The sequence below is a fragment of the Tamandua tetradactyla genome, chromosome 1, assembly GCF_023851605.1.
Source record: "Tamandua tetradactyla isolate mTamTet1 chromosome 1, mTamTet1.pri, whole genome shotgun sequence".
Taxonomy (NCBI): domain Eukaryota; kingdom Metazoa; phylum Chordata; class Mammalia; order Pilosa; family Myrmecophagidae; genus Tamandua; species Tamandua tetradactyla.
In genome coordinates this window covers 171,816,974-171,844,594 of record NC_135327.1, presented here as the reverse complement: position 1 = coordinate 171,844,594, position 27,621 = coordinate 171,816,974, and the positions used below count along the sequence as shown (strand labels likewise).

The 27,621-nt window shown below is 36.0% G+C and overlaps 1 protein-coding gene across 6 annotated transcripts in view; it reads left to right on the top strand.

The window, feature by feature from the left end:
* Positions 1-27,621, top strand: part of TMEM209 (transmembrane protein 209) — an 88,179-nt gene that overhangs the window by 7,368 nt on the left and 53,190 nt on the right. For all 6 annotated transcript variants that reach the window (XR_013163455.1, XM_077131782.1, XM_077131700.1 and 3 more), the window contains exons 6-9: positions 5,153-5,351; positions 14,320-14,495; positions 15,102-15,173; positions 17,247-17,343. Coding sequence is in view for 5 of the 6 variants with exons in the window: in XM_077131782.1 (XP_076987897.1) it covers positions 5,153-5,351; positions 14,320-14,495; positions 15,102-15,173; positions 17,247-17,343 (544 nt within the window). In the remaining variant the exon portion in view is untranslated. The remainder of the gene's footprint in view (positions 1-5,152; positions 5,352-14,319; positions 14,496-15,101; positions 15,174-17,246; positions 17,344-27,621) is intronic.

The window sequence follows — 27,621 nt, the reverse complement described above, 5'->3', positions numbered from 1 at the left end:
AAAAATGATTAGGCACTTTTTTGTTGTTTAAAAAAATGAGTAAATAGTAGCTTATATTCTTTTGTATGAAAGAAAAGATATCTGCAGTCGATATCCAGTAAAATGTTTATTTTTAAAGAAGCAATCTTTCCTCACTTTAACTTTTTTCCAGTCTACTCTTCTAGCCATCCTTCTACCTTGTACCTTGTTCTGTTTACAAATTAGATGGAAAAAATGATGAGTTTAGAATTTTCTTCTTATTGACCTTTCTTGTTTTAAAATCTTCAAAGATATATCAAGAAAACATCAAGTAGAAGTAAAAGTGACAAAGATACACACACAAAAAAAGTTATCAAAGTGACTTTTAAGAAGATAGGATTAAATGGGACTAAGGTCGTTTTAAATTGATGAAAGAAGTCATTCATAATGAAAATAAAAAAGCCAAGATTCTTATATCTTCAATAATATAGCTTCTTAAAATATAAAGTAAAATCCTTTACAAATATGAAGAGAAATTGGTAAACACAATTGTGTTGGAAGACTTTAGCATATATCAATCCATGTCCAAGAAAGTAGGCAGTAAATGAGGACAAGGGCTAAGTGATAATGCTTAATAAGACTTCATCAGTAAATATTAATGCATATTGAACTCTTCCTTTTTTAAAATGTTCATGAAATTATACATACTGTTTTCTGACCAGAACACAAATTAAAATTAAACTAGAAATTAAAAGTTTTGCTTAATAAGACTTCATCAGTAAATATTAATGCATATTGAACTCTTCTTTTTTTAAAATGTTCATGAAATTATACATACTGTTTTCTGACCAGAACACAAATTAAACTAGAAATTAAAAGTTTAATACCTCCCACACTTAGAAATTTAAAAAATATTCTAAATAATTATTTAGTTATATAAAAATTGCTATTAAGAAAACAGTGCTTGAATACTAAAACATGAGTTTAGGAAAAGTTATAGTTACTGGCAAATTTTAGTCTTAAGTGCTTTCAATTATTATTAAAAAAGAGAATGAAAATAAGGGTACCAAGAATTTGACTCATTCTTGATATTCTCATGGGCAGTGGGAACAACCAAAGAAATAGATTTAGCCCCCATTCTTGGGGTTTGTTCATAAGAAACAACCCCACAAAGGATGGGTCAAGCCTACTTGGGGTTGGGCCTGGAGGCCACCCCCAAGAGAACCTCTTTTGTTGCTCAGATGTGGCCTCTCCAGCCAACAAAACAAGCAAACTCACTGCCTTCCCCCTGTCTGCGTGGGACATGACTCCCAGTGGTGTGGACCTTCCTGGCAACATGAGAGAGATCCTAGAATGAGCTGAGACTCAGCATCAAGGGACTGAGAAAACCCCTAGAATGAGCTGAGACTCAGCATCAAGGAATTGAGAGAGCCTTCTCAGCCAAAAGGGGGAAGAGCGTAATGAGACAAAATAAAGTATCAATGGCTGAGAGATTCCAAACAGAGTTGAGGGGTTATCCTAGAGGTTGTTCTTGCACCTTAAATAGATATCACCTTGTTCGTCAAGATGTAACGGAGAGGCTGGAGGGAACTGCCTGAAAATGTGGAGCTGTGTTCTAGTGGCCATGTTTCTTGAAGATTGTGTGGCGATGTGGCTTTCGCAGTGTGACTGTGTGGTTGCGAGGGCCTTGTGTCTGATGCTCCTTTTATCTACCTTATCAAAGGACGGGTAAGACATATGGAATAAAAATAAATAATGGGAGGAGCAAATGTTAAAATAAACTTAAAGTGAAATGCTAGTGATTGATGAGGGGGAGGGGTAGAGGTTATGGTATGTTATGAATTTTTCTGTTGTCTTTTTATTTCTTTCTGAATTGATGCAAATGTTCTAAGAAATGATCATGATGGTAATATGCAGCTGTGTGATGATATTGTGAATTACTGATTATATATGTAGAACGGAATGATCAAAAGTTAAGAATGTTTGCATTTGTTTATTTTTTTAATTAATAAAAAATAAAATGTCATTAAAAAAAAGAATTCAACTCAGAACAAAACAGGGAGGAGATGGAAGGAATGATGACAGAATGCTACAATAGGATGAACCTTGGAAAATGTGCTCAAATAAGCCAGTCACAGAAGGCCAACTATTATATGATTCCTTTATTTGAAGTTCCCAGAATAGTTAAATTTATAGTTAGTGATTGCTTAGGGCAGTCTTTTTAAGGGCGGAAAATGGGGATTGGATGCTTTGTTTTGGATTGTTTTGGTGGGAAGAAATTTCCTAAAATTAGATTATGCTGATAGCATATCCACAGCCCTATGGATATACCAAAAAGCATTGATTATGCTTTAAATGGGTGACTTTTATTTTTTATTTATTTCTTATCCATATTTTTTACTCATCTGTCCATACTGTAGATAAAAGGAGCATCAGACACAAGATTTTCACAATCATACAGTCACATTGCAAAAGCTGTGTTATTATATGATCATCTTTAAGAAACATGGCTACTGAAACACAGCTCTACAGTTTTAGGTGCTTTCTGCTATCCACTCTAATACAACATAAACTAAAAAGGGTATATCTGTGTAATGTGTAAGAATAACCACCAGGATAGCCTCTTGCCTCTATTTGAAATCTCTCAACTACTGACATTTTATCTCATTTCCTCTTACCCCTTTTGATTGAGAAGGTTTTCTTAATCCCTTGATACTGGGTTCCAGCTCATTGTAGGATTTCTGTCCCACGTTGCCAGGGAGGTTTACACCCCTGGGAATCACATCCCAGGTAGAGGGGGGAATTCCCTTGATTCTTTATACTTGAGGGCTCGCTTCACTCATTGTCTCCCCCAGAAGATTTGAGGAAGCAAATTGGGATATATACTTCTCTTGAATTCTGCAAATCTTCTTGGCACTTAGCATGATCTTTTAAAATACTTGCTTAATTGTCTTTGTTCTACTAGACTGAAACCTTCTTGAACACAAGGATTGTGTGTTTTTATTCATCTTTGTTTCCTTAGCAGTATGTGGAATATAGATACTACATAAGTGTGTGTTGAACCAAACTAATGATTTGGGAAGACTAATTAAATGAATAAATATTATTGTGGAGAAAATGAAGAAGTAGAAAACCTAAATAAATTGCGAATGAAACATTTAAAACTTTTAACCAAATATATCCCAAAAAGGCTTTTTGACCCTAAAGTTTTATCATTGCATTCTTGTAAATTTTTGAGAAATAGTACTTTTCTTTTTTAACATTTATTATGGAAATTTTCAGGCATTCACAAAAGTGAAGGGAATAGTATAATGACCTCCCCTGTATCTATTACCTGTCTTCAACAGTTATCCATACTTTCCTGGTATATGAATTGTTAATTCTACTCCAATTAAGCAACTTGTTAAAAGTATAAACTTCAGATTCAGAAAATGAAATTGAAATCCTGTGGTGATTTTGAGCAAGTTACCTAAACTTTCATATATAAAATTAATACTGTAGTATTAATTTACTCATTATAGAAAGGATGAAATGAGATAATGTGTATTAAGCATAATTTACACAGTGCCTGGCACGTGTATGATAACTGTTTAATAAATGGTTAGTATTTATTATAGACTACTACCCAATATAGGAAAAGGTAGAAACACCACTTGAGTCTCAGTTCACTTGATGATTTATAATAAAACTTTATGAAATCAAAAAAAGAGAAAATAGGACAATCTTATTTATGGATATAATGTGAAGATTATAAAATAGATAGCTCATAGTCCTATTCAGCATTTTTCAGTTAGATACAATAGGGGTTTCAAAATTCTCTTTCAAGAGTATTAAAAAAACATAAATCCCACGATTAACTTTTAGAACTATAGGTAGTACCTTTATGAAAAAAAATGTTGAAACATTTCTAGGAAGCATATAAGATATTAAATGGAGAGAGACGCTTGTATAAAGAGATACTCTAAGAGTTTTCTCCCATGCTAATCTATAAATAATTTTAATCTATAAATTCCAGTCAATCCCAATGACATTGGGGGGAGGGGACGGATTTCACTTATTTTTTATAGTTAATCTGGAAAATAGATAAGCTGAGAAATATTTTAGTGAGAGTTGGAATTCTTCCTCATAGGTGTTAAATCTTAGTAATTAAAATGTTAAGTCCCTGGAGCAAGAATAAGCCAATTAATGAACAATAGCCCAGATAAAGTCATGGTGTATATATAAGAATTTACTATAAATTAAGAAGAAATAGATCAGTTCTCAGTTGCCGTGCTGGAGACTCGGGTTTGATTCTCAGAGGCTGCCCAGGCCAAAAAAAAAAAAAGAAAGCAATAGATCAGCATTGGAGATAATTAAAAGTTTTATTTTCAAACACTAAACAATTATAAGACTTTTAAGTCCTTAATTTGTTACAAATTAATATGAATTAATAGTGAAAATCCCAGTAGAAAAAGTTGTCAAAGGACTTGAATAAAAAGTTAAAAATATAGAAAGTGCTAGTGACCAGTAATTGAATGTACATTTTTTAACATTCTTCATATCGTGAATTTTAAACATTTAAAAAAATAATGCTTTTGAACATATCCCAAATAGGCACCTGTGCTATATTCTTTATGGGAGTATAACTTGAAACAACATTTTTATTTAGAATGGAATGTGTTTTAAAATGTTCATATGCTTTGACTAAATAATTTCAGTTTTAGGAATCTGTCCTAGAGGAAGTCATCATAAAATCAAGAAAAGATTTATGTACCAAGATGTTCATCATGATATTATTTACAGTAGTCAAAAATTACAGACAATTTAAATGTCCAGAATAAGAGAATGTAAAAATAAAATACAGTAAATTTGTGCAATGAAATATTATAGAGCCAATAAGAAATTTTGTAAAGGAATTTTACAGGAAAATGCTTAGTTAACTAAAAGGATATTGAGCTAAACAGTATTGTCTCAGTTATTTAAAATATGTGTCTTGATATTGATGTAGCTGTGTACATCATAATGATTTCAAAATACGTAAAATTTGAAAAAGGATTATATAATCTCTGGGTGGTCAGATTATAGATGCTGCTTTTTTTCTTAATACATTTTTTTCCATTTAAACTATGCATATGTTGCTTTTATAGTAAAAAGTCAAAAGAAATAAAATTTAGTTAAAGAAAAATAAAATAAAGTTTCATTTTATTTTATATAGTTGGCAAACTACAGTCCCTCTCCTTCTCCATTCCCTACCACTGTTGGACCAGTGGAGAGCAGTGGATTGAGATCTCGCTACCGATCTTCACCCGCTGTGTATAACTCACCTACTGACAAAGAAGACTACATGACAGACTTACGAACTTTGGACACTTTTCTTAGAAATGAAGAAGAGAAACAGCATAGAGTTAAGCTAGGTACATATATATTTAAACGTACATATTTTTGGTGTCACTTTATATAATCCTTAACTGATTTTTATTATTTTGATAACTGTGTATACATTTTTAAGTGCCTTTTATTTATTGACCTTTCTGTAGCTTAGGAGAGAAATATATTTTGTTTTACTTTATATGTAGTATACATTTTTTAATTATTTAATTTTAATTAATATATATTATATATTCACATGCCAAAGTTCTAGTTTGCAAGCTGCTGGAGTGCAATACACCAGAAACAGAATGGCTTTTTTAAGGGGGCTTTTTTTGAGTTGCAAGTTTATAGTTCTAAGGCTGTGAAACTGTCCCAATTAAAGCAAGCCTATAAAAATGTCCAAATTAAGGCACCAACAAGAGTTACCTTCACTCAAGAAAGGCCGATGAAGTTCAGGGTTTCTCTCTCAACTGGAAAGGCACATGGCAAGCATGGTGACATCTGCTAGCTTTCTCTCTAGTCTTCTTGTTTCATGAAGCTCCGCTGGGGACATTTTCCTTCATCTCCAAAGGTCTCTGGCTGCATGGGCTCTTGTGGTTCTCATGGCTCTCTCATGGCTCTGTCATCATTCTCCAAAATGCTTCCTCTTTTAAAGGTTTCCAGTAAACTAATCAACCCAACTGGAGTGGGTGGTGTCACATTTCCCTCTAATCAAAGGTTGATACCCACAATTGAGCACCTCATATTTCTGTGGAGATAATCTAATCAAGTTTCCAACCTATAGTGCTGGATAGGGACTAAAAGAAATGGCTGTCTCCACATGATGGATCAGGATTAAAACATGGCTTTTCTAGGGTACATAATCCTTTTAAACCAGCACACCATGTAATCATCCAAAGTGTACAGTCCTGGAAAATTTCCTGTACCTGGAAAATTAAAAATATGTCGCTGAATTATTCCTGTCTAGAGATCTGATCTAAAATCCTACAGAGCTGACCAGTGTATTTGTGTTGGGGTATAGAGTTCAAATCATTATAGCCTGCCAACAGCCTCAGGCAGAAGGTAGAAGCTGAGTTTATAAAGAAATTCCTGTTGCCACTGAAAATGAGGCTACCTGTTTCTCATGTCTTTCAGAGCTATTGATATGTCAGCCCACTTCTGTATTTTTCTTAATAGAGACAGAGATCAAGATCGGCCTGTATTTATATCTGTGGTTCACCATATCATCACATGTGCATTTATCATCACAGTCAGTTTTTTTTCTTTTTTGTGAAAAATAACATTTACTCAAAACAAATATCAAAGTACAGTGCAACAATTAGTTGTAGAACAGATTCCAGAGTTTGGTATACGTTATAACTCCCCACAATTTTAGGTTTTTAGGGCTTGCTGCTCTGAGATACTGGAGACTAAAAGAAATATAATGATTTAGCAGTCATACTCATTTGTTAAATCCTACACCTTTGATGTTTCTCCCACTCTTTAGGGGTGTTTGGGCTATGCTGTTTCTAACTTTTTCATGTTGGAAGGGGCTGTTGATAATATGGGTTGGGGGGTGAAACTAGTTGATGTTCTGAAAAGTTTGGCACCTCTGCATTTCAGAACTTAACTGATGCTGGGACCCATCTGGGGGTCGTAGGTTTCTGCAAAGTAGCTCTAGTACATGGAACCTTTGTAGAATCTTATATAATGCCCTAGGTGTTCTTTAGGATTGGCAGAAATGGTTTTGGTTGGAGGTTGGCAAGTTACGATAGGTAGCAATGTCTAACTGAAGCTTGTGTAAGAGTGACCTCCAGAGAAGTCTCTCGATTCTATTTGAACTCTCTCAGCCACTGATATCTTATTTGTTATACTTCTTTTCCCCCTTTTGTTTAGGATGGCATTGTTGATACCACAGTGCCAGGGCCAGGCTGATCCCTGGGAGTCATCTCCCATGCCACCAGGGAGACTTTCACCCCTGGATGTCATGTTCCACATAAGAGGAAGGGCAATGGTTTCTCTTGCAGGGTTGGGCCTAGAGAGAGAGGCCACATCTGAGCAACAAAAGGGGTCCACCGGAAGTAACTCTTAGGCATACCTATAGATAGGCTAAACTTCTCTGCTGCATACATAGCTTCATAACAGTTAAGCCTCAAGATCAAGGGGTTGGCCTATTGATTTGGGTGTCCCTGATGTTTGACACCCAGGTGTCAAACACCTGGTGTTTCCCAGGTGGTAAAGTTTAACGGTTCCATATTTTTTCTCCCATCCCTCAAGGGATTTTGCCAATAGTTTTTGATTATCTGCTTCATATATTCTAGGATGTATCCAGGCATTTATATGTACATTTGTATGCAGTACACATTTTATGCAGTTAGAATTAAAGAAATAAAATATTACTGAACTAATTGAAACACCTTTGACCTTTCATTGAAATAAAATTTTTCATATAATGTAAGTTATAATTTCTCTTTAAAAGTTATAATTATAAATTAATGTTTCTGAAGTGGTATGTTGCAAAGATTGTTCAAATAATAGTTTTTTCCTTTGAAGTAGCAGTTTGGAAGGTTAGAATGGCGGCAAAAGATGAAGGAGAGAGCATGCATTTACTGTAGAAGTGCTCCTATTTTTCAGAACCTTTTAAATTTGCCTTTTTAGTACTTCCATTACGTGGGAAACAATGTTAGCAAATCTTAATCTATTTGGAGTAGATGTGATTATTACAAAGTCAGTTACTAGAAACCGAATTAGGTTATTGAGCTAAGTAATGATTTTTTTCCTTAGGAACTTTCACAGAAAGCACCTTAAGTGCTAAAACATGGCCATGGTGAGAAAGGCAGTTATTGGGCCATTGCTCTTTGTGTCACTTGAAATCTCCAATGACTTTTTATTTAACTTTGCCAGAATATGCCACAAATGTCAAAATAAACAAATCATCATTGTTTTTATTTTTGATATATACTTTTTTCTTTTTTAAATTTTGAAATATTTCAAAGTATAATACAAAGAACAACCTGTATGTACGTTCTGTACACCTTTGTCATCAAATATTCTGATTTCCATTTTTATTTCTTCTTTGACACATGAGAGTGATTTAAAGGTATTGTTACTGGTATTTAGAAGTATTGTTGTTGCTTTTAATTTTCAGACATGTGAAGAGGCTTAGTTACTGTTTGATTTTTCTTTCCTAACTTGACTGTACTGTGGTTAGAGAGTCTGATCTGTACCCTATTAATTTTTTTTTGAGATTTGCTTTCAAGCCTGCTATATGGTGCACTTTTTTTTAATGTCAACTTTATTGAGGTATAATGTAAATACAATAAAATGGTCCCATTTTAAATGTACATTTCAATGATTTTTGACAAATTGATATACCTGTGTAGCCACTTCAAAGAAGTCTTTAAAAGGAAATAGCTATATTATCTTGTCATAGATATTTCACATGCAGACAAATGGAATAGCCTCTATCCCTTGAAATGCAAGAATTCCATCCATAGCTCCTCTGGCAGATGACAACAGAGTCTCTACTTAAACACTCCAAGTGCTTAGGAGTTTATTATTAAGTCATTTCATTTCCAAACAACTATAATCATGTATGAGAAAGTGTTCTTTTATCTAGAACAACACAAAGTTAAAAGGTCATAGCCTCTTCCCTCTTAAAAACTTTACACAGTTACCCTCTCTCTCTCTTATCCACCAAGTGACTTTTTCTGTAGCCTCAACATCCCTATTTCCTTCAGTGATTCCCCAGGGTTTCCAGAACTCTGATCACTCTTCCTGGACTGCTCTCCAGTTTGCATCCTTAAAGACTAGAAACAAGCCATTTTATGTGGTTTGACCAGGGCAGATTACTAGGATAATTAACTCCTAGATCTCTACTCAAATATTTGCTAAGTGCCCAGCATATGCCAGGCACCTAAATATGAGTAAGACTGTACCTGCCCTCAGTAAGGTCACGTAATTCCATTAATGCAACCTCATTAACAATTACAACTGTTGTTGCCGGGTCTTAGCTTATACTGAACTTGGAATCACATAAAGTCTATGTACATTGCAGTTGAGGCAGAAAATTTTTCCAAACTTAAATTACAGGTCTTATAGATACCCATTAGATTTTATTATTTTGATTTTTGCCTTGTTCCAGTGACCAGCATACAAACCTGACAAGATGTTAACAGTTTTTCTTACTGAAATAGTTAATAGTTCATAAAAAAATAAAGATGTTCTCTTAATTCTTCTCATGGAAAGTAAAAATAGTTTCTGAGTTTAAGGGTAAACTAGTCTATGTGATTTTAACTGTAGCAACAGATAAATTATTTAAACAAAAGCCAAGCTATGTTGTATTTATATCAATGTACTAAGCAGTTTTTAGGTAAATTAGGGCATATCTTTTCTTCTTTTTTAATTGCACATTCTTTTCCTGGAAAACTCCTATTCATCCATCAAGACCAAATGCCAATTTCACCACCTTGTTGAAAGATTTCCAGATTCCTAGACTTCTAGTTACTCTTTTCTTTGCCTTATGTCTTTGCTGTCAGTTAATAATCATACCACACTGTTAGGTCATCTATCCTGTCTACTTTATGTCAGTTTAATGTGACGAGTTTGCTAAGGACTGTCTGGTTTAGCAGTAAAAATTCCACATCCTGGGAAAACCCTCACGTCCTGGCAAATCAGAAATTGGTCACACTATGTGATAGTAAGTGCCTCCCAAGCAACTGCTTTATAAAATCATTATCATTTATAAGGGGTCAAAGCCAAATACTTCATAAATGTTAATTTTTTAATTTAAGATAACACTAAAAGTAGTTATGATTATCCCACTTTATAGAGAAAAAGGTAAGATTGAGAGACATTAAATGACTTTCTCAAGATCACATGGGGCACCTAAAATTAAATCTTGGTTTGCCTGACTCCAAAAACTGTGCTTGTACCACCATACTATATTGCCATCTTAAGGCCCAGTGCTAACTACACATAGTGAGCATACAATAAACATAATGAATTAGGTATCACTTATCATCATCGATCAATCACTCAATGGGTGTCAACTAACATGCCAGTGTTAGGAAAATAAGTACTAACACCTTAATGATCAGAGTACCAACTCCTTATGATTGGAGGGCTCTCATGGTCAGAAGAAATATATAAAAAGCACATTTATATATACTTTTTACTTAACTTGCTTCTATATAAGTGCCATATGCAGAACATCCTGAAGATCTGAATGCCAACAAATTCAACATGCATTGTGTTCTCTAGCAAAGATAACATGGCATTTCCATGACTTTACCCTTTAAAACACTTGGCTATGTGCAGAAGAGAAAAACCAACTGCTAAGCCAGACCAAAGGGTTCTATTCGGGTGGGACTTCTCATGAATTCATATTAATAGGCAGACCACAGTATGGTCCAGTTTTCTAAATATAGTTCTTGGTACATTAGAACTTGGTCCCACTATTATGACAGTAATTGCCTCCCAAACAACTGCTTAATAAAATCATTATCATTTATAAGGGACCAAAGCCAAATACTTCATAAACGTTAATTTTTTAATTTAAGATAACACTGAAAGTAGTTATTTAGAGAATGCCTATTTTCTAAATATTGGGCTCCGTATTTGTCCATGAATCAAACTTCTTGATGGTGTTCTTAAATTCTTTTACCTTATTTTTATCTGCTTGATCTATAGTTACTGAGAAAGAGTGCTAAAAGCCCCCACTTACTATCTCCCACTAAATGTTTCCTTGTAATTTTGTTAAATTTGCTAAATATTTGAGACTTTGTGTTAAGTGCATATAAATTCAGTTACTTTCTCTTTCTGGTGAATTCTTTTGTTTTTTTTTTTAACTTTTTTTTATTGTGAAATATAACATATATACAAAAAAATGCAATAATTTTCAAAGTACATTTTAACAAGTTTGTTATAAAACAGATTTCCAAGTTTGGTATGGGTTACCATTCCACATTTTCAGGTTTTTCGCCATAGCTGCTCCAAAACATTGGGAAGTAAAATAAATATCAATATAGTGATTCCTATCGCTTGGATTTTTTGCATTAAAGTCTATTTTGTCTGAAATTAACACATCTATACTAATTTTCTTTTGGTTAATGTTGGCCAAGTATATCTATGTGTTTATTCTAGTCCCCCCTTTTCCATATTTATAGCTCCTTTCTCTAATATTGAGAAAGCTGCCTCTCATAATCCTCAGGTTTTTACTTATATGTTCAATCCCCTTGTGAGGAACCAGTCTCCTGGCCAGGTGGGCCTCGTAGACTGTCCTTTTCTGATCTTTTCTTTGTGTTTGTGTTCTGCAGTTCTACAATCGTGTGTATGCATATGGATTTATGATTATTTTACTTTGCGCTTTTGTGAATATTTTGTTTTCAGTTTGATCCATTCTTAGGCATTATTATCTCCAAATTTAACCTCTTTCCCATTTCACTGTACTTTTTCCTTCTGGAACTTCCGTTAATCATATTTCAAATCTTCTCAGGTTATTTTCCATATTTTTTTAACTCTCTTTTGTGTTATCCCTTTAGATCTCTGTACTTTATAATGGGCAATTTCCTTAGATCTCTCTTCTAATTCACTACTCTTTCTATTGAAAAGTTTCAAATCTAAAGGAAAGTTGAGAAATAGTGTAATAAATACCTAGATTCACCAAGTGTTCATTTTTGCCATATTTGCTTTACTACTATCTGTATTCTCTCTGTCTCTTATACACGTGATATTTTTTTTTTCCTGATTTAATTGAGAACTACAGACATCATGCCCACTTTACCCCTAAATATTTTAGCGTGTATCTCCTAGGAACAAGGACATTTTCCTTTATAACTACAGTATGATAATCATAAGTAGGCTACTACTGTTATTCATATTCATATATTCCATTTGACCCAGTAATAACTTGACAGCTTTTTTTCCTCTTTCACTGAGCCAGGATCCAATCAAGGGCGATCACATTTGCATTTAGTTCTTGTGCTTCATTGTCTTTAATCTAAAACATTTATGTGTTTTTGTTGTTGTTTCATTGTTTTATTAATTTGTCTTTGATGACATTGACATTTTGAAGAGGCACGTTGTTTTATAGGTTGTCCCTCAATGAGACTAGACTCTTTGGACTGTATAATGGGCCTATTCTTAGCGTTAGGGAAGAATAAAGATCCCAATCCAGTTCTTCACCTCTCCTGTATCCAAGACGTTATCTATGGTTCCCACTTGGGCACTGAAATCCAAGCTAATAGATTTTCTAAGGTCCCTAAAATTTCCAGAGCAGCCGCAACATGTTTGCCCATAGGCCACTCTGATTTTCAGTTCTCTTCATTTTTAGCCACTGGCTATTCCCTTTATCTTTTAAGTTCCACTATTCATTTAAATAACGTTTGTTTTATTTTATTAGTAAATGTAGGTGTTTGTAGTGAGAAATATGTTATTTGTCAGAATTGCAGATCTCTGTGCTTTAATTCTTCAATCTTCAAGGTTCTCCAGCTACAGATTTTATGCTGTTAGGTTGGTTTGATCATCACAGATATGTCCTGTTTTGTTACTGCTTGCAGTATTTATCTTTATTGTACTTTGGCTAAAGTTTAACCTGTTATAGCTTGCTGTTTGTACTCTTCTAAAGCTAGTTTTCATTGAAACTTTTCTGAAGTTCAAGTTTTCTCTCAGTTAGTAGTATAAAAAATGATTAATAAAACTGGGAAAATAACTTTGGGCTCTATCGTGACTATGTCTCTTACCTTCCTTTTTTATTCTCTATTAAGTCTTTTGTGTTGATTTAAAATTTGTTTTCTTGACATTATTTCACTCCTATAAGTCAATTTTGTCAGAAATCCTACTTGGAAATTTAACTTCACCCAAAGTGTGATTCTTTACTGTATATAACTTTATTTTTATGCCAGCAGGAAACATACTATTATTCACCAAAGGTAGTACCTTTGACTGACTAAGCTTGAGGTTTTTGATGCTGTGAATTAAAATGTTGCCGCATATCCCTTTCATGATTTCCTCTTCTTTGTGTCTGTAAACATCACCAGAAAATCACTTTTAGTATTTATAATCACTAATTTTAGAAATCCTGCCAAGATAAAAAAACTATCAGTTTCTATTCATCATTTGTGCGGGGGGGTGTGAAGTATATAATTGATCATTTTAAATATCAGTTAAACTCTGAAAAAAATAATTTAAGCCATTCATAACCATCATATAATTGTTATTAAAAACTTGCTATTTATCAGGTTCTGTGCTGATATTAGGGGAAAAAATGTTTTTTTGTTCTCAAGGATTGCAAATTCTATTTGGGAAAACAGACAAACTGTAGTCTTATGAGTACTCTGGTAGAAGCTTCTATAGGAGCAGATTTCTAAATGTAACTTTTTTACAATTCCTAAGGGTAAATGTATAAATTTAGAAGTATGACCAGCAGGTAGTCTTCTAATATAATATAGGAATTATTGCAACCTATTAAATAGAACACATTGCAGTATAGTGATAAGTAAGTTTATTCTATGGGCTAGAGTTATTTATAATAGGAGATTGTAGTTATACCATTCAGAAGGAGCTTGTAAAAATTCAAGCAAAGACCTGTGTTGACTAATTTTTCCTTAAGAAATTTGTTTTTTTGTTTCTTGCTGAATTGATCAATATTTGTTAGTATCCCTATTAGTAATTTCCCTTGAAAAGCAAAATTCTGTCGAGAGATAAATGGATAGTGAAATGAATTATAGCGACAATGAATTTAATACTATAGCAGATTAAGAAGATAAAACAACATTAATTTTACAACAGAAACAAATGCACTTTGCACAACTCATCGTTCTTAGGGCTCTTATATTGACATTACTTAGAAAATGTTCTTTAATTTTTAACACAAATAGTCCATGTTCTCTAAAGAAAAGATAATGGGAGGAGAGTAGGGAACAAGCTCCGTAAGGCTTTGGCTTCTGATTCTTTGATTGTCATTGCCTAGGTACCTAGATACCCAGTGTTCATGTATTAACTCTAGAAGTAAAAATTCTTTAATAATTGCAGGGAGCCCGGATTCTACCTCTCCTTCCACCAGTCCTACTTTTTGGAACTACAGTCGTTCTATGGGGGATTATGCACAGACATTAAAGAAATTTCAATATCAGCTTGCCTGTAGGTCTCAGGCTCCATGTGCTAACAAAGATGAAGCTGATCTCAGTTCTAAACAAGCTGCAGAAGAGGTAAATGGAAAATAAAAATGACTGTTAAGATGTATGAATTATAGATGGTTTGAAAGTCTTTTCTACTTTTGGAACATTTTTTCTGAACCTCTACTTTTAGATGGAAACTTAAATCTGGCACATGTTAAGTATTGAAAAGGTTCATATCTTTGTGTCCCTAATGCTGAATTATATTGTACATTTAGTTTTTGTGATACTAAATGTACCATATAATACACATAAGTGTCCTGCCTAAAACATTTTTCTGCCTTCATTTTCAAAAGGATCTCAAGTGTATATAAGACTCTTGGTTTTAAATATTTGAATTAGAACATATGGCAGTCTGTAGCTTTATCAGTATAATAGCGAATTCAGAATTTTAATTTTATTCTGAAAAGCAAGAAGAGTGTCCTTTGACATATCAGTGTAAGATACTTTTAAAGATATATCTGTGCATGAACAACAACCATAAATGGGTAATAAGAAAATTGCTCGTGATAATTAGATGAATATTGATGTTTGCGAAGTTTGTCTTCAAGGTTCATCATGGATTTTTGAGGCTGGGGGAAGAATGACTGATATCTTGTAAATTTTCCCTTAATGATTATTCATTTTAAATTTTCATAGGTTTGGGCAAGAGTGACTATGAATAGACAACTTCTTGATCATATGGATTCATGGACAGCTAAGTTCAGAAATGTAAGTTCTGACATTACTCTTTGGACAATATTAGTGCCTCTTGATTTGCAAAATATGTTATTAAAATGTTAATTAGAGTTATTTATTAATTAGCATATTGACATTAATTCTAGAAATACATTTGAAATTTGAAATACAAAATGACATTTGCCTTATGTATCCATTTTCATGGAATTTTTTCCCTGCACATTTAGTAAACCAATGTGTTTTGAGATAGTAAAGGGGGGACAGTGTATTTAGTTAAGATATTCCTTTCTTCCCTCACTTTTGTTTTTTTTTCCAAAGAGCTTTTTCGACAGAGCCAATTGTGTCTAGTATATGAAAGCAAGCAAAATGGGGTTCTTGCCCTCAGAAAACTTGAGAGATAAGGTAGTATGGCTTGTAGTTTCAGAATGTGTATAATTTATTTGATTTTTCTAAAGAGTGACCCTCTAAAATTGGTCTAGAGGTTAGAATGATCAACTCTTCGATAAATATAAAGTTAGTTAGTTCCCTTGATTTTAACCCTACCTCTTTTTCTCTGTCTCCATAGTACCTGTAGTCCCAGGTTCTTTTGGATAAATTGGCTCCTTGCTCCACTGCAGATAGTTCCGCTTGTATTTTAGGCTACCACTTCCTCTGCTGTTTCATCCTTTAATACTCAACCATTCACTCTACATATTTTAGAAATTTATGGAAATCATTTTACTCCACCTTGTTTATTCTTTTACTTAATTAAAAAAGGGTATGAAGAGAGGTATGAAAAATATAGTGTTTGATCTGTTTTCTTGAACCATTAGCCTAGTCTCCTTTTTAAAAATAAAAATTTCTGGCTGCAACCCCAGAACTACTTGATCAGAATTCCTGGGGGTGAGGCCCAGATATTCCTTTGCAGCCCATAGGTAATTTTGTTGCATCCAAAAACTGACTGGTGAGTAGAAGGCACTTAAAGACTATTAGAATGAATGAGTGAGATGTCTTGGAACTGTACTCTTTTATTTCCACTTATAGTCTTGTCTTAAAACTTCTAATATATTAAAAGTCTTGGTCATGAGTATTAGCTACTTAGAAGAAACAACCATAATCCTTTATCTGAATGCCTTAAGCTATAGCTTTTTGAAATTTTCAAAAAGCAGTATGCATATACCATATTTTTAACACAACTAGTAGGATCTCAGGTAGCACCCAGTAATGGATCATCTTAATATTTCTGCAACAAAACATATAATTAGTCACCCTGAACAGAATATAGATTATAAATAGCTTCATGTGAATTCAGTTCTAATCTTGCCAACAAATCAAATTTTGCTTGCCAAATGGATTAAAAAGCTTTCAGTTTTTAGAAGTTTTTTAATTAAAAATTTTTTATAAGCAACTGTGGAGTTGTATTATATCTGAAACTTTTTTGTATCCTTTCGCTTTATAATCAGAAGTATGGAAACAGAAGTGGTGGTTGTTGCTACCAACACATACATGAAATGTATGACACACAAACAAACCAGACTGGGTGTTCCCTTTGGTCTTCCCATCACAGAATTAGTTTGATATTAGCCGTGGAAAATAGCATTTGAAATTCTTAGTCCTAAGGAAATAGAGTAATATTCACAAACTACTTTCAAATATAATAAATCTGTTCTCTGCATCATAGAGGAATTGGGTGAGTCTACTGAAAGTTAATCATTTATGTTATTTTGGAAACTATTTTACTGATCACAAAGCAGTATCAGTAGATATGTGAGTGCTTACATGTGGAGGATAAACTGAAATTTTATCTACCCTTTTAGCTCAGTATAATAATCATAGATTTAAAAAGTTAAGAACAGATAGCTGAAAGTTTTATATTTTCTTCAGATAAAAATAAGCACATATGGTTTAAGAATAAATTGACTTCCACTCCCATAACATATTTACTTAACTTTCTTTAGACTTCAGCTAGTTGCTGCTTCCATTCTTTTTCACTATACTTTATGACTCTGTTAATGCTCAAGTGCAAGACAATTAAGAAATTATAAAAGAGAAGCATGTAAAAATAAAAACTATTTGAGAAATACTTTGGAGTTCTGTATACAAAATTTATACCTTATTTCTTCCTAGTGGATTAATGAGACAATATTAGTGCCACTTGTACAAGAGATTGAATCTGTCAGCACACAGATGAGACGAATGGGTTGTCCGGAGCTACAAATAGGAGGTATGTGAAAATGGAGCCAAAACATTTGAAGTTACCTTCAAATGGAAAATTCCTTCCTGTAAAGGACTATTTAAAAACTTCTTTCATTATCTTGAGGTAAAAAAGAAACCTAAATGTGTGTAATACACTTTTTAAATAAATGTAACAGCTTTATCAAGATATAATTCATATACCATATAATTCATCCATTTAAAGTGTGCAATTCAAGGAGTTTGGTTGTGCATCCACTACCACAATCAATTTTAGAACATTTCCTTCACCTGTAGTAATCACATCCCCCACACACACACACTCACCCCAGTATCCCCATTCTCCCCAGTCCTATGCAACTACTAATCTGTTTTCTTTTCCTATAGTTTGGCCTATTCTGTATGGGACATTTCATATAAATGGATTTATACAATACGTGGTCTTTGCTGACTGGCTTCTTTAACTTAGTACATTTTTTTCAGGGTTCATCCGTATTGTAGCTTGTATCAGTACTTCATTTTTTTTATTGTGGAATAATATTCCATTGTTATGTGTATATCACATTTTGTTTATTATTTGATTGACATTTGGGTTCCCACTTTTTGGCTAATTTGAGTAATGCTACTATGAACATTCATGTACAAGTGTTTGTGTCGACATACGTTTTAATTTCTATTGAGTATATATATATCTAGGAATGGAATTGCTGGATCATGTATAGTAACTCCAAGTTTAATCATTTGAGGAACTGCCAGACAGTTCCCCAAAATAATTGCACCATTTTACATTTCCTACAGCAGTGTAAGAGGATTTCACTTTCTCTACATCTTTGCCAACACTTGTTAGAATCTCTCTTTTTAATAATAGCTAACCTGTGAATATGACATCATATCTCATTGTGGGTTTGATTTGCATTTCCTTGATGGCTAATGATAGTTGAGCATGTTTTCATGTACTTATTGGCTATTTGTATATCTTTTTTTTGGAGAAATGTTTATTCAAGTCCTTTACCCGCTTTTTAATTGGATTATTTGTCTTTATTATTGAGTTGTAGGTGTTCTCTGTATATTCTAGATACAGATTCCTTATTAAGTATTAATTACAGTTGCACAAAGCATAAAATATGTGTAATACTAGTTTAAAATCAGACGTTTTCAACTCTGCTAAAAATAAAATTATTGAGGTTCTATATAGTGTAATTTGTCTAAAATAGAGGTACCCCAACTTTAGTAATCAGTAATAGGTTCAAAGATGAATAAGAGGAGTTAAGAACCAAGATGACAGTGTAAGATATTCCAGGTTTCCGTTTATCCACAGAATCTTTGAACAACCAGCAAAAATTGGCACAGCCATCTTCCTCAAAACTCTGAAATACAAAGGGTTGCAGTAACTGGGCAACTGCCAAATCAAGAAAACACAACTTTAAAAAAGGTAGGAGATACTTGTGGCACCCTTGCCAGCTCCTTCTGCAACCCCTCAGAACAACGTAGAGCCAGCTTGTGTTCTGGAGGGAGCACAATAACCCTATGTGTTGCAGGGTGTTTTTATGTCTGTCCCAATCTATTGGGTGGCAGCCTCAAGACTGTACCAGGATGCTCCTCTCTGGTTTACCTGCCCCGAACTTGCCCTGCAGGCAGAATTAGCTTGTAGACACCTAAAGCAGTATAAGAAACAAAGTGGCCTGGGGCAAAGGATTACTGGCTTTAAGACATACCGTAGAACACTTGGTAGGGCGGGAAGCCCTGCCTCATAGAGAATAGAGAGGGCATGCAGATTCCTGTAAATGATGGAATTCCTAAAGCCATGAGCAGGCCAAGCCTAGGACAAGATACAGGATCAAAAAAGACAGGGAGGAACCTCAGACTGACCTTTTTGATAGGAGGGCTAAACCCTTTAAAACACTGGCCAACTTAGAGCGGCAAATTGTGAAAGGTGTTCTTTGCATTGGATTGTTTGTTTTTGATAGCTCCTGGCACTCAAGGAATCATTGTCATATCACTGTCTGGATAAAAACTTAAGGAACAGAAAGCTCAGACACTAAATACAAGCAATTAAATCCTTCAAATATTAAAATGTACAGTGCACAGTAAAAGATTGCAAGACAAGCAAAGTGACAGAAAATGATAGCCTATCCAAAGGAACAATAGAAAAACTTTGAAACCATCAATGAAGAATACAAGACTTTGGACAAACTAGACAAAGACTTTAAAAATATCATCTTTAGTATACTAGAAGAAATAAAGGAAAACATGGAGAAAAAATGAAAGGGCCAGGAAAATGATGAATGATCAGTATGAAAATCTCAGTGAAGACAAAGAAATTTTTAAAAGGACAAAACAAATACCAGTGATAGAGACAATAACCAAGATTTAGAATTCCCTACAGGGTTTCAATAGCAGATTGGAGCTGGCAGAAGAAAAATCAGTGCACTCTTAAAAGACAATTTGGAAGGATTTAAACTGAGAAGCAGCAAGAAAATTAATGAAAAAAAATGTGAAGCAAGGTTAAGAGACCTATGGGACACCACCAACTATACCAATAAAAGCATTATGGCAACTCGAGAAGAAAATAAAGAGAATAGGGCAGAAGGAGTACTCAAAGAAATAATGGCAGAAAAGTTCCGAATTTCGATGAAAGGCATAAATATGCACATTCAAAAAGCCCAGCTAACCCCAAACAAGATGAAAATGAAGAGAACCATGCCCAGATATAGAGTAGACAGACTGTCTCATATCAAGGACAAGAAAAGAGTTCGAAAACTACAAGAGAAGAGCAATATGTTATCTACAATGTAGTCTTAATTAGTTTAAGTGCCAATTTCTCATCAGAAACCATGAATGCAAGAAGGCAGTGGTACAGAATATTTAAAGAGCTGAAAGAAAACAATTGCCAACCAAGAATTTTGTACCTGGTTTGAGTTTCTTTGAAAATGAGGGAAAGGTTAAGACATTCCCAGATGAACATAAGCTGAAGGGAGCTCCTGATTACTAGCCTCCCGTGCAAGCAGTGCTAAAGGGCATTTCTTCAGACTAAAAGGAAGGAATATTACAGTGGATTGAAATGGCATAAAGAAGTAAAGATCTCCAATAAAGGTAACCATATGGGTAATTATAAATGCCAGTAATATTGTATTGTGCTTTTTGGTGTGTAACTGTACTTTTTACTTCTTACAGGTTCTAAAGTGCAAATACATAATAACTAATGACTTATATATGGTTTTAGACTTAAATATATAAAGATATCATTTGTAATAAGTTTGACCAAAAAAGATAGGAGATATAAGGGTATAAGAACAGTATTTGTGTATTTTATTGAAGTTAAGTTGGAATCAAATCAAACATCCTTGTTAAAGATTTAGGAGATTATTTTATAGCCCCATGGTAGTCACAAAGGAAATGTTACAAGAAGATATACATAGAAAAACGAGAAGGGTCTCAAAATGGTGCACTACAAAAAGTCAAATAAAAACAATCACACAGTCCACATTGTAAAAGTTATATAGTTATATGGTTGTCTTCAGGAATCAAGGCTATTAACATAATTCGTCGGTTTCAGGTGCTTCCGTCGAACCACTCCAATACATCATTAACTAAAAATGGATATCTATATAATGTGTAAGAATAGGACTTCCAGAGAAGATGGCGGCTTAGTAAGGCACACGGATCTTAGTTCCTCCTCCAGAACAACTAATAAAGAACTAGAAACAGTACAGAACAGCTCCCGGAGCCATGACAGAGACCAGACACACAGTGTACCCCATTCTGGACCGGCTGGACCGGCTAAGAGACTCCGCTGCGGTGAGGTCCCTGAGAGGTGCGCGCTTCCCTGGGCTGTGGTGGCTGACAGCCGGAGCCCCTCCCTCCCTCCTTCCCGGGCTGGCTGGGAGCCTCGGAGCGGCAGTTCCCCAAGCCGCAGTGGCCGGCGACCGGAGCCCCTTCCACACACGTGGCTTCCTGGGCCAGCTGGGAGCCTCAGATCGGCGGTTCCCCAAGCCGCGGCGGCCCTCCCACACGCAGCTTCCCGGGCCAGCTGGGAGCCTCAGAACAGCGGTTCCCCAAGCCGCGGTGACCGGAGCCCCTTCCACACACGCGGCTTACCGGGCCGGCTGGGAGCCTCTGATCGGCGGTTCCCCAAGCCATGGCGGCCCTCCCACACGCAGCTTCCCAGGCCGGCTGGGAGCCACGGAACAGCGGTTCCCCAAGCCGCGGCGGCCGGCTACCGGAGCCCCTCCCCCCACGCGCGGCTACCCGGGCCAGCTGGGAGCCTCGGATCGGCGGTTCCCCAAGCCACGGTGGCTGGCTGGGAGCCTCGGAACAGCGGTTCCCCAAGTCATAGCGGCCGGCGATTGGAGCCCCTTCCACACACGCGGCTTCCCAGGCTGGCTGGGAGCCTCGGATCAGCGGTCCCCCAAGCCGCAGCGGCCTGCGCCTCTCCCCCACAGACAACTTCCCTGAGGGAAAGGAAAGAGTCTCCAACAGTAGTAGAGACTGAGCCCAACCTAACACCAATAGTGGCATTAATGAACAACTTCTGACTACTAAAAATAGGCCCTCAGCTCAGGCGAAACTGATCAAGGCGGAAGTCACCAATTGGGCTAACTGAAAAAGAGGAAAGGGGGCGAAACAGAGCCTTCTGCAGCTGTTTCTATGGAGGCTTCGTTGCCTCTGGGCTCAGCGCTGGGATTACACAGGTTGCAACTGCCCCAAACGCAAAAACAGGCTGCTTTCAGGGCTCTCTACCACCTGAAACTTCCCCACGGAAGGGGTGAAACGCAACTCAGGTGGAATCCCTCTCTCAAGGAATTCAGATCCCAGGACTTCACAGTTTGAAGCTATTAAAACCAACCTACAACCTTTCCTCTGTCTCCACCACACACCCAGCAGCGAGAGTCTTCCAAAGTTAAAGGAGTCACAACATCTTTTGCTGGTGGGATCCGCAGACAGACAAGCACCACATATTGAGCAGGATAAGAAAAACAGAGCCCAGAGACTTCAAAGGAAAGTCTTTCAACCTGCTGGGTCCCACACTCAGGGAAATCTGATTAAATGCCCAGACGCCAGCAGAAAATAACAAATCACACCAGGAAGACTGAAGATATGGCCCAGTCAGAGGAACAAACCAATACCTCAAATGAGATACAGGAGCTGAGACAACTAATGCTGAATATACGAACAGAAATGGAAAACCTCTTCAAAAACCAAATCAATAAATTGAGGGAGGACATGAAGAAGGCATGGGATCAACAAAAAGAAGAAATGGAAAGTCTGAAAAAACAAATCACAGAACTTATGGGAATGAAAGACACAGTCGAAGAAATGAAAAAAACAATGGAAACCTTCAATGGTAGATTTAAAGAGACAGAGGCTAGAATTAGTGAACTGGAGGATGGAACATCTGAAATCCAAAAAGAAACAGAAACTAAAGGGAAAAGAATGGAAAAATTTGAGCAGGGGCTCAGAGAATTGAATGATAATATGAAGCGCACAAATACACGTGTTGTGGGTGTCCCAGAAGGAGAAGAGAAGGGAAAAGGAGGAGAAAAACTAATGGAAGAAATTATCACTGAAAATTTCCCAACTCTTATGAAAGACCTAAAATTACAGATCCAAGAAGTGCAGCGCACCCCAAAGAGATTAGACCCAAATAGGCGTTCTCCAAGACACTTACTAGTTAGAATGTCAGAGGTCAAAGAGAAAGAGAGGATCTTGAAAGCAGCAAGAGAAAAACAATCCATCACATACAAGGGAAACCCAATAAGACTATGTGTAGATTTCTCAGCAGAAACCATGGAAGCTAGAAGATAGTGGGATGACATATTTAAATTACTAAAAGAGAAAAACTGCCAACCAAGACTCCTATATCCAGAAAAATTGTCCTTCAAAAATGAGGGAGAAATTAAAACATTTTCAGACAAAAAGTCACTGAGAGAATTTGTGACCAAGAGACCAGCTCTGCAAGAAATACTAAAGGGAGCACTAGAGTCAGATATGAAAAGACAGAAGAGAGGTATGGAGAAGAGTGTAGAAAGAAGGAAAATCAGATATGATATATATAATACAAAAGGCAAAATGGTAGAGGAAAGTATTACCCAAACAGTAATAACACTAAATGTCAATGGACTGAATTCCCCAATCAAAAGACATAGACTGGCAGAATGGATTAAAAAACAGGATCCTTCTATATGCTGTCTACAGGAAACACATCTTAGACCCAAAGATAAACATAGGTTGAAAGTGAAAGGTTGAGAAAAGAGATTTCATGCAAATAACAACCAGAAAAGAGCAGGAGTAGCTATACTAATATCCAACAAATTGGACTTCAAATTTAAAACAGTTAAAAGAGACGAAGAAAGACACTCTCTACTAATAAAAGGAACAATTAAACAAGAAGACATAACAATCATAAATATTTACGCACCGAATCAGAATGCCCCAAAATACGTGAGGAATACACTGCAATCACTGAAAAGGGAAATAGACACATATACCATAATAGTTGGAGACTTCAATTCGCCACTCTCATCAATGGACAGAACATCTAGACAGAGGATCAATAAAGAAACAGAGAATTTGAATATTACAATAAATGAGCTAGACTTAACAGACATTTATAGGACATTACACCCCACAACAGCAGGATACACCTTTTTCTCAAGTGCTCATGGATCATTCTCAAAGATAGACCACATGCTGGGTCACAAAGCAAGTCTCAACAAATTTAAAAACATTGAAATCATACACAACACTTTCTCGGATCATAAAGGAACGAAGTTGGAAATCAATAATAGACAGAGTGCCAGAAAATTCACAAATACATGGAGGCTCAACAACACACTCTTAAACAACGAGTGGGTCAAGGAAGAAATGTGTAAGAATAACCTCCAGGATAACCTCTCAACTCTGTTTGAAATCTCTCAGCCACTGAAATTTTATTTTTGTCTCATTTCTCTCTTCCCCCTTTTGGTCAAGAAGGCTTTCTTATCCCCATGATGCCAAGTCTCAACTCATCTCTGGGAGTCAGGTCCCATGTGGAAGGGAGGGCAGTGAGTTCACCTGCCAGGTTGGCTTAGAGAGAGGCCACACCTGAGCAGCAAAAGAGGTTCAGGCCACACCTGAGCAGCAAAAGAGGTTCTTTGGGGGTGACTTTCTAGAATAATTACCACTTGGTTTAGCTTCTCCTTTGCAGAAATGTTTCATCGGGCAAGCCCCAAGTTTGAGGGCTCAGCCTATTGAATTGGTTGTCCCCACCACTTGTGAGAATATCCGTAAATCCAAGATGGGAAAGTTGAATATTTCCTCCTTTCTCTCCAGTTCCCCAAGGGGACTTTGCAAATACATTTTTATTCACTGCCCAAATTATTCTGGGATATATCAACATCACGCTAACGTGTACAAACCAACAAGATCTCGTGCCCTATTCAAAATTTCATGTGGTGTTCAAGAAAACTGACCATACAAGTTAAATTAGATAATGTAGTACCCCTTCATGATAAAAATATGTAGAAAACTAGTGATAGAAGGGCTCTTCCTCAACATGATGATGAGTATATGTGAATTAAGACCCACTGTTATTCAGCATTGTACTGGAAGTTCTAGCCTAATCAGTTAGGCAAGAAAAAGAAATAAAGGCATCCAGATTGTAAAGGAAAAAGTAAAACTTTACCTATTTGTGGATAACATAGTCCTATATACAGAAAATCCTGAAAAATCCATGACGAAGCTCATAGAGCTAATAATGAATTCAGCAAAGTGGCGGGTCCAAAATCAATAGTGTTTATCAACACTAGTAATGAAAAATCTAAAGAGGAAATCTAGAAAACAATTCAATTTATAGTAGCAACTAAAGAAATCAAGTAACTAGGAATAAATTGAACCAAGGATTTAAAGGACTTGTTCATAGAAAACTATAAAACATTGCTTAGAGAAATTAAGGAAATCCTTAATAAATGGAAGGACATTCCAGGCTTAAGAATTAGAGGACCGGGCAGGCCACGGTGGCTCAGCAGGCAGAATTCTTGCCTGCCATGGCGGAGACTTGGGTTCGCTTCCTGGTGCGTGCCCATGTAAAAAACAAGCAAACAAAAAAATAGAAGACTAAATATTGTCAAGATGTTAATTCTACCCTAAGTGATTTAAGATTCAACACAATCACAATTCCAGCAACGTTCTTTACAGAAATGGAAAAGCCATCAAACTTACGTGGAAGGGTATTATTGACAGCCCCTTTCAACATGAAAAAGTTACAATGGCCATAGCCCGAATACCCCTAAAGAGTGAGATAAGATCAAAGGTGCTGGTAGAGTTATACAGAGAAGGTAGGGTTTAACAAATGAGTGTGATTACTGAATCATTTATATTGGTATTTCTTTTAGTCACCAGTATCTTACAGCAGCTAGAAATAAAAACCTAAAATGGTGGAATTGTAATTCATTCCATACTCTGAAGTCTGTTCTACCACTAATTATTGCTGTGGAAGTTAGGTTTACGTGTCAGCTTGGCCAGGTGAAGGTGCCTTGTTCTGTTGCTGTGGACATGAACCAATGGCATGTGAAGCTCATCTGTCTCTGATTACATCTGCAGTCAGCTAGGAGGCGTGTCTTCTGCAGTGGATGATGTTTGATTTAATTGGCTGGATGCTTAAATGAGAGAGCTCAGTGTAGCACAGCGCAAGCAGCTCAGCATACCTCATCTCAGCACTGGCAGCCCAGCCCAGGCCTTTGGAGATGTAGAAAAGAATCACTCCAGGAAAAGTTGTTAGAACCCAGAGGCCTGGAGAGATCACCCTGTGCCTTCCCATGTAAGAAAGAACCTCAGTTGAAAGTTAGCTGTCTTTCCTCTGAAGAACTTTAAGTTTTTAACTAAATAAATCCCCTTTTATTAAAAGCTGGTCCATCTCTGGTGTGTTGCATTCTGGCAGCTTTGGCAGACTGAAACAGTTGCTATGTGCTTCGATATTGAAGTTTATTTTGGAAATCATTGGTTTTTTACCTTTTCTTTGTATATATGATATATTTAACAATAAAAAATGTTAGAAAAAATTTATGTGGAAGGGGTAAGGGACTCTGAATAGCAAAACCATCTTAAAAAAAAGAAGTACAAAGTGGGAGGACTCATACTTTCCAATTCTAAAACTTACTACAAAGTTATAGTAATCAAAACAATGTGGTATTGGCACAAAGACAGATATATAGACCAATCAATAGAATTAAGAATTCAGAAATAGGATCTCATATCTATAGCTATGTATCTAGTTTGCTAGCTGCTGGAATGTAGTATTCCAGGAACAGAATGGCTTTTTGAAAAGGGAATTCAGTAAGTTGCTAGTTTACAGTTCTAAAGCCAAGAAAATGTCCCGATTAAAACAAGTCTATAGAATTGTCCAATCAAGGGCATCCAGGAAAAGATACCTTGGTTCGAGAAGGCCGATGAAGTTCAGGGTTTCTCTCTTGCCTGGAAAGGTACATGGCGAACATGGTGTCATCTGCTAGCTTTCTCTCCTGGCTTCCTGTTTCATGAAACTCTCTGGGAGGTATTTTCCTTCTACATCTGCAAAGGTCGCTGGCTGGTAGGCTCGCTGCTTCTCATGTCTATGTTGTTATTCTCTGTTCTCTCTGAATCTCTCTCATTTTCTAAAATGTTTCTTCTTTTATAGGATTCCAGTAAACTAATCAAGACCCACCTGGAATGGGCAGAGACACGTCTCCACCTAATCCAGTTTAACACTCTTGATTGAGTCATATCTCTGGGAAGATGATCTAATTACAGTTTGAATAGGGATTTCAAGAAATGGCTGCCTTTACAAAGTGGGATTAGGATTAAAACATGGCTTTTCTAGGGTACCTAAATCATTTCAAACCAGCACAATAGCCAGTTGATTTTTTTTTTCTTTTTGGGCAGGCTCTGGGGATTGAACCCGGGTCCAGCTTGGCAGGTGAGAATTCTTGCCATGGAGCCACTGTTGCACCACCCCCAATTGATTTTTGATGAGGGTGCCAAGTCTACTCAGTTGGGAAAGAATAGTCTCTTCAACAAAACAGTATTTGAAAAACTGCATCTCCATTTGCAAAAGGATGAAGGTGGACTCCTACCTCATGCCATATGCAAATGTAAACTCAAAATGGGTCCAAGACCTAAATATAAGAAGTATAAGAACCAAAACTATAAAACTCCTTAAAGAGAACATAAGAAAGCATCCTATGCTTGTGTGAGGCAGTGGTTTCTTAGACTTTATACAAAAAGCACAGTCAGCACAAAAAATAGATAAATTATACTTAATTAAAACAAGAAACTTTTGTGCATCAAAGCACTT